At 40.6% G+C, this 7,215-nt stretch overlaps 1 protein-coding gene across 1 annotated transcript; it reads right to left on the reverse strand.

Moving 5' to 3' along the window:
* Positions 1-5,770: 5,770 nt before the first annotated feature.
* On the reverse strand, positions 5,771-6,913 carry LOC106094790 (electron transfer flavoprotein subunit beta). The gene is made up of 2 exons (XM_013262029.2): positions 6,752-6,913; positions 5,771-6,630 (listed from the first exon to the last, which is right to left on the reverse strand). The coding sequence occupies exons 1-2, from the start codon at positions 6,800-6,802 to the stop codon at positions 5,920-5,922; spliced, it is 762 nt and encodes a 253-aa protein (XP_013117483.1). The 5' UTR covers positions 6,803-6,913; the 3' UTR covers positions 5,771-5,919.
* Positions 6,914-7,215: the final 302 nt, after the last annotated feature.

Below are 7,215 nucleotides of genomic sequence, written 5' to 3' on the forward strand. Positions count from 1 at the left end.
CGTAAAATTGTTGAAGGAACTTTCGACGTTTTACATAGTTCACAACTATTTATATAGTCCTTAACATCGGTCACTAAACGTGGCCAAAAGAAGTATCGTCGAATGCGTTCTGTGGTTTTTGCAATTCCTCCATGTGACGAGGTTGGCTGATTATGAGCCGCATAGATAACATCGTGTCTTAATTCCATTGGAACAACTATCTTCCAAAGACTTTCATCATCAGTGCCACCTGTAGAAAACTCAGTCCGCTTGTAGATGATTTTCCCAACAACTCTGAAATCGGGAAATTCAGTATCCAAAATATCCGACCTCCATTTTGCATAATCTGGACTGTCAAAATGCGGTGAGTTAAGATCTATTGACGGGAGAACTTCTATATCCACCTCTTCAATGACAGTTTCAAAACTGCGGGATAATGCATCGGGGACTATATTGTCTTTTCCTCTCCGATGCTCTATTACAAAATCGAAGCCTTGTAGTTTAAGGGCCCACCGTGCTAATCTTCCGGACAAATCTGTTTGCTGCATTAGCCATTTTAAGCTTGCATGGTCAGTGACCACTTTAAAGCTATGTCCTTCAATATAAGGACGATACTTTTTTACTGCCAGCACCACTGCAAGACACTCCAGCTCTGTTGTGGTGTAATTCCTTTGAGCCTTATTTAGCTTCTGGGACATAAAAGAAATGGGTCGCTCATTACCCTCATCGTCAACTTGAGCTAGAACCGCGCCCACACCTACAGAACTCGCATCACACTGGAGTATAAATTTAATTATGTAACGATCTACCATATAATGGCCCTATTCACCTTGGAACTGGCTACCTACTGGCCCCAGCCGTGCTCAGTCTTGGGGGGCGTTCTTTCTCCAATAGAAATAGGCATGGATGCAATTACATAAAGAAAATTTAGGTAGCTCTTATGATAATAGACAGATGGAAAGGAAAAGTATAGAAGTCGTAGGAGAATGACGTTAATAAGAAGGCGTGACCAAAGATGTCAATTGGTCACATAGTATCCTACACCCACCCTGCCGTGCAGAAAAGTATCTGAATACCTAACTGCCCTCCAGAGTATCCTTTAGCAAGAGTACCGAACCTTTCGTGATTGAAAAACGGCGTTTACAAAAACATTATAATATATATTATAGAAATTAATAAAAATTCATAAAATTGGTTGAGTGGAAGAGATTAATTAAAATGCAGTGATTCAATGACAATAAATGTAAAATAAAATGTGTATTAGGGTGTAATGAAAAATAAAACGGAATATAAATTATTAATGTAAATGTGTTATTATTCTGAACTTATTTCTAATTCCTAATTGAAATGTTATGACGTTAAATTAAAAAAAAAAAAATCTTATTGAAATGTTATGTAGATAAAATGAGTATTTTGTTTTAATATTCCGAGCATTCTAAAGATTTAACAAATGGAAGAGAAAATAATCAAAGACTTACCGCAATTGTCCCACGTTGTCATCTGGCCAGTTGACGATCGTTGTTGACATGGTAGTTAGATATGGCAAAAGAGGGTTAAACTTTTGAGATGCTCGTAGATAATTAAGTTAAGGTGTCTATGTATATTAAATTAGGGTGAAAGCTTAATCTATTTCATTGATGTAATTCCTGTTAACGCTCCATTAAGACTTGTTTTGACATTATATTTAAATTTGACTTTTTTCACCGTTTTTCTTGTCAATTTTCCTTCAAAATGTTAATTTTGGTTAAAATGTTCCAAAAACGTTCCATTCATTGTTGGAATCGTAAAATCCGGGTAGTGTTCTGGTATCCTTATGGATACCAGAACTATATGTCAGTCCTGGTTGCTTGTAGGGAGAAACAGAAATATTTTCAAAAAAAAAAAATTTGTAATCTTCAACAATCCAATTGACAAAATGCTGGACTCCAAATGTGCCTCCAAATATGCCTATAATGGGGCTATGCGTCCTTATGAGTTGGATTGCGATTTAAAATTCCAATCACTAGCATAAGTTTCCGGGAACCAATTCTTTGCTAATTTTCTTTCTGAAATCCCGAAGTATAAATGCCTATTCTTGCAAAATTATCCTAAGTTCTTCTTTTCTCCGTTTAATTTTATATTTGAGAAAATTTTCTTATTATTACGACCGAACAGTATGAAATTTGAATTGAAATGAAAAATTATGTACACCAAAAATGAAATTGAATTCAGTCTGACATTTCTTCCAAAGAAAAAAAAAAAAAAAAATTAAAATTTTGAGCCTACTACAATTTTCAGTAATTTTGAAATTCAAAGTTCCAAAACTATAAACCAAATGTACATCACATGGCCTCTTACATACCCTTCTTAATACTCTTAGAATATCAATTAATTTGGTTGTTGTTATACCAACAAATTTGTCTTGTGAAAATATGAGGTGGTTGTTGTTGTTGTAACAGTTTGTTTGGTTCCATCTTTCGTCTGCATGATACTGTTGAGTGTCCAGATCCAGGAACTCTGCGACTATGATGACGTGCGTCCACAGGGATCTGGGTTTGTTTCGAGTGGCTCTGGCTGGGCAGTTAAACAGGTGACGTGTATCGTGCGGTCCCTGGTTACAATCGGGACATACATCTTGCACGTCGGCATCAATCCCAGTTCTGTGGGAGTTGAGGCGGCTGCATCTGCCGGAACGTAATTGAGCCAGAACTACTCTGTTTGAAGTCAATTTCTTCAGGTGCAATGGAAGGCGGTCGTTCTCCAAGGGCTACATTCATCCAGTAGCTATTTCCGCATCTGCTTCCGTGTCTGCATGAATGTTGTCTAGACCTGCTTGATATGCCGCTCGATCTAGAGGTTCTCTCTTGTAGCGTCGAACCTAACGCTCTAGATCATGTAGATCAATCTTAAGGCTTCTGGGCGGCAAGATAATATTTTGGATGGTATCTGCGATAACAGCCCAAAAGGTATTGCTTAGACAGCATGTAGTTATGTCTTCGCACTGGTAGGATTTTTGTCTCCTGATGGAGGTGGTCTACATGAGAACTGAGGAGACAGCCGGTAGCAGTTCGGAGGACGGCATTTTGACAGATCTGAATATTATTCCACTGCGTGTCACAGAGCTGATGAGACCACACTGGCGCTGCAATTGCTTTTGTACGTGAACAACAAGGTTTTTTTGTCTGCACCTCAAGTGTTGCCGGCAAGTGACTTGAGGACCTTGTTTCTACTATTGTACAAATTGCTGTGGCATGTGGGGAGAATGTGTAAGAGCTGTGAAATGTGACGCCTAGAATTTTGGGACACTTGATGGTCTATCATTTCTCCATCGATCATCACAGTCAGCTCGGTGTTCACATCACGCGTATTTGTAGTGAACAATGTGGCTGAAGATTTGGTGTCAGATATCTTGCAGCTAAATATGAGACAAATTCGTTGAGGTAGACGTTCAACCTATCGTAGATGTCAACAATGGTTGACATCTGCCTTGTGGAGGGGTGTAATGGAGGATAGCTAGAGGTTAAACAGTGCCGGAGATACCACCCTGCCTTGGGGAAATCCCTGTTTCACTCTACGGTGCTTCGACTTCTTATCCCTAAATTCCACGACCTGCGCTGATTGAAGCCACGGCAAATGTGTGCGGTGATGGCATGTAAAGCAGTTGTTGTGCTATGCAGTCTTCGAAATCCATGTAGAATGGAAATTCCACTGGTGGGAGAAGAGAGATCGGTCCATTTTCAAGACATCGTCAACTATAAGAGTGTTCAAAGACAGGTTGAGGACAGAAGTAAGGTACTCAACTCCAAGTAAATCGAGAATCTTCAACATCAATGTAAAGATTCCGTTGGGGCCCAACGCCTTAGATGATTTGGCGCCATGGATGACATTTGTAACTTCGCCTACGGTAAATTGTGAGGCTGTCCATCGGTTCGGAGACTACGGATACGGCGAATGGCTTTCCTCCTTGCCCTGTCACTCTCGGGATGCACTATAAATTGACGGTTGAACAACCTGGCGCATCTCTTCGGTTCAGTCACGGTTACGTCGCCAAAAGTGATTAATGTCCTGTCATCCCGTCTACCGGGGTTCGAGAGTGACTTAACAGTAAACCACAGCGTGCCTAAACCGGTGGCTAAGTTAAATTTCTCCAAGTGTTCCAGCCACAAATTCCACTTATGTTCGTTGACTACCCTATTTATTTCCAGATTCAGCTCGCTGATTCTGGGGTTAGCGGGGTCCATATAACGAATCCCATCACGCTCGTCTGCGAGTACCACTGCCTGCGCCGGGAAATTGGGTCGCACTTGGGGTATTCGACCGGCTGGTATAAAGCGAGCGGCTGTTGCGTTAATGATGTCTCGGAATTTTCTCTCGGCAACTAGCACATCCAAGGAGGTGGCAGTTCATTGATGCGGCGATTGGTATACTCTCTGAAGCCAGCCCAATCGACCTACTTCTAATTGATAAACATCCGGCGCTCAGAGGTTATGAAGTAGGGTGGTCGGTCGATGGTGAGAATTATGGGGAGATAGTCTGACCCTAAAGAGATGACGGCTTGACAGGATACTTCACTCAGAAGATCAGGGGATGCAATGGAAATGTCTGGCGAGCTGCTGCACCTCCTCGTAATCCTAGTGGGGGCATCCTCATTCACCGTGCAAAACGTTGAGCCTTCAATCTGCTCTGCCACGCTGGTCGTTTCCTAGATGAGGATGCCATGAAATGTGATGCGCTTTAAAGTCCCCTGGAACCAGACGATTATGGGCGTATAGTAACTTATGTCGGGGTTGTAAGCTTGGCCATTAATTGGGACACAGCTACCATCCGGCGGTATGTACACGTTATATAGCTATATCTCGGCAGTACCGAGCCTGCTGCTATAACCATGCACTTCATGTAGGCGAGATAGGTCTATACTGCACGGAATGGTGTATCACGAAGGCCCATCCTCCACCTCCATTCCGTGAGCGATCCTTACGTAGCACATTATATCCGTAACAACTGTGTTAGCTGCAGGTATTATTCAGCTTTGTCTCCTGGATCGATGGAGGTAGCACTCCTCTTATTTTGAACACAGCCGTATGTATACTTTATAGGGTCGGGATATACATTTCGATATATGGCAAACGGAATGACAAAATTATTATATACCCCTATACTATGTTGTGGGTATAAAAACATATTTTAATGGTTTTAAATTCTATAAATTTATTTCGGAATCGGGCTAAAATTGCTCAACTCCGCAGTCCTGTTTCGGAGTTAGCGCAGTCGCAGAAATGCTGTGAATAGAGCGGCCAAGTAGTTCGTCTCTCTTTGTGGTACTACCTGTCTTAGGTTGTTAGTTGTTGCTACAGCAGTTTAGTATTCATGAATTCTGTTGTTAGTATTCATGAATTCTGCCAAGGTTTGGCCCACCTTATTAATGTTATTACATCCCCACGAAATATGGTGAGAGTCAACATCACACCCTACTTATATCTCCTGTTTGTTCTGCCGTGCTCACCAGTCGTGGGTGGTATCGGAGAATCGAAAGGCAGATAGTGATGCCAGGTAAGCTCCACCGTCTCCCTATCTCAGCACTCTTGCAACCGACGTCGACAAATCTCGCATGGACTAGCATTCATTACTGTTTATTTTTGGAATCGAATTTTACTGGCTACAGTTCTGGAGTGGCTGCATATGTTGTTCAGAGTAGATTTAGTAACGCAAATGCTCATAGTTCAATTGCAGCTATATGGTTTTATGCTGCATAATTGATATTTATGAAAATTTAGTTTAAATTTAAACATGAAAATATGTTAACATATGGTAATTCTTAGTGTATATGTATTTTTATTTTTTGAGTCTTCGACTACTTTGCTTGGCATTATCCAGTTCCGTTATTGTTTATCTATATATTTTTAATAAATGCACTTTCCTAAATTTTTATTTCAGACATTGTCTTAAATTACATTTACAATTTTAGCAATGACCGCCTTCCTTTAGTTTGGCAACTAAAGTGTCAACGTCTGGAACAACTGCCCCAGCTTGACGCACTGGAGGGTCTTCCACAGATATTATATCAATTCGAGGTTTGGTGTCGACTCCCAAATCACCTGCTCCAATTTTTTTCAATGGCTTCTTCTTCGCTTTCATAATGTTAGGCAATGTAGCATAGCGTGGAGTATTAAGACGTAAATCGGCACTGAGAACGGCTGGAGTCTTTGTCTTGATAGTTTCGAGGCCGCCATCAATTTCACGGATAATGGTTATACCAGCATCACTTTTCTCTATTTTATTGCAAAATGTTGCTTGTGGCCAGTCGAGCACAGCTGCCGTCATTTGAGCTGTTTGATTAGAGTCGTCGTCAATTGCCTGTTTACCCAAAATGACTAAGTCAGCTTTTTCATCTAAGGCCAGCTTTGCAAGTATTTTAGAGACGTGAATTGGTTGTAACAAGTCGTACTCTTTGCCCGAAATTTCGACATGAATACCACGATCTGCTCCCATTGCTAATGCAGTCCTTATTACTTCCTGTGATTGACTGGGACCAATGGAAACTGCTATAACTTCGCTCGCCAATTTCTTTTCTTTCATTTTAACGGCTTCTTCAACGGCTATTTCATCAAAAGGATTCATAGAATGCTTCACTCCCTGGGTAACCACACCAGTCTTTTCGGGATTCACCCGAACCTAAAGACATTACAATGCATATTACGACCAATTGATTACGCAAAATCAACAAGTAAGATAAGACATGTTGAATGTCAAACCCATATTTCCTGCATTTGTAGTATGCAATATAACAACTCACCTTAACAGCATAGTCAACAACTCGCTTCACGCCAACTAAAATCCGAGACATTTTAAATTTCTAGCTTATTATGTTTAAGATGTTAATTGAATTCTAATCAAAAGAACACTACGTACTTAGCTGCTGAACACCTTTAAAACGGTGAAGAATTGAAAATAGGTCCAAAGGTTTCTTGTGCTACCTTGCGTAAGCGCGTGTGGGTTTCTTTGTTACTCGCAACAACCTAAAATATACATGCACCATCGATAGATGTCCAATTTCATATACTTTGAAGCTTGGTAAAATCGTACAGGGTAGATTGACAGCTCCAACACCAAGTATATTAGCCAACATGGTGGCATGACTTAATTACCAAGTAGTGTACCCTAAAAGTAAAATTTTTTCTTGTGAAGTGCATTATCTGTCAACGAGTTGTGTGTGTATTACATTTAAGTACCATGACACGCACAGTTAACGAAAATTGT

The sequence above is a fragment of the Stomoxys calcitrans genome, chromosome 2 (assembly GCF_963082655.1).
Source record: "Stomoxys calcitrans chromosome 2, idStoCalc2.1, whole genome shotgun sequence".
Lineage (NCBI taxonomy): Eukaryota > Metazoa > Arthropoda > Insecta > Diptera > Muscidae > Stomoxys > Stomoxys calcitrans.

What these genes read in the sequence shown, in the direction of transcription:
- LOC106094790 (XM_013262029.2), bottom strand. Translation starts at nt 6,802, where the DNA reads ATGTCTCGGATTTTAGTTGGCGTGAAGCGAGTTGTTGACTATGCTGTT. An exon ending in TTGTTGACTATGCTGTTAAG is followed by an intron (nt 6,631 to 6,751) that starts GTGAGTTGTTAT and finishes TAATGTCTTTAG; the next exon opens with GTTCGGGTGAATCCCGAAAA.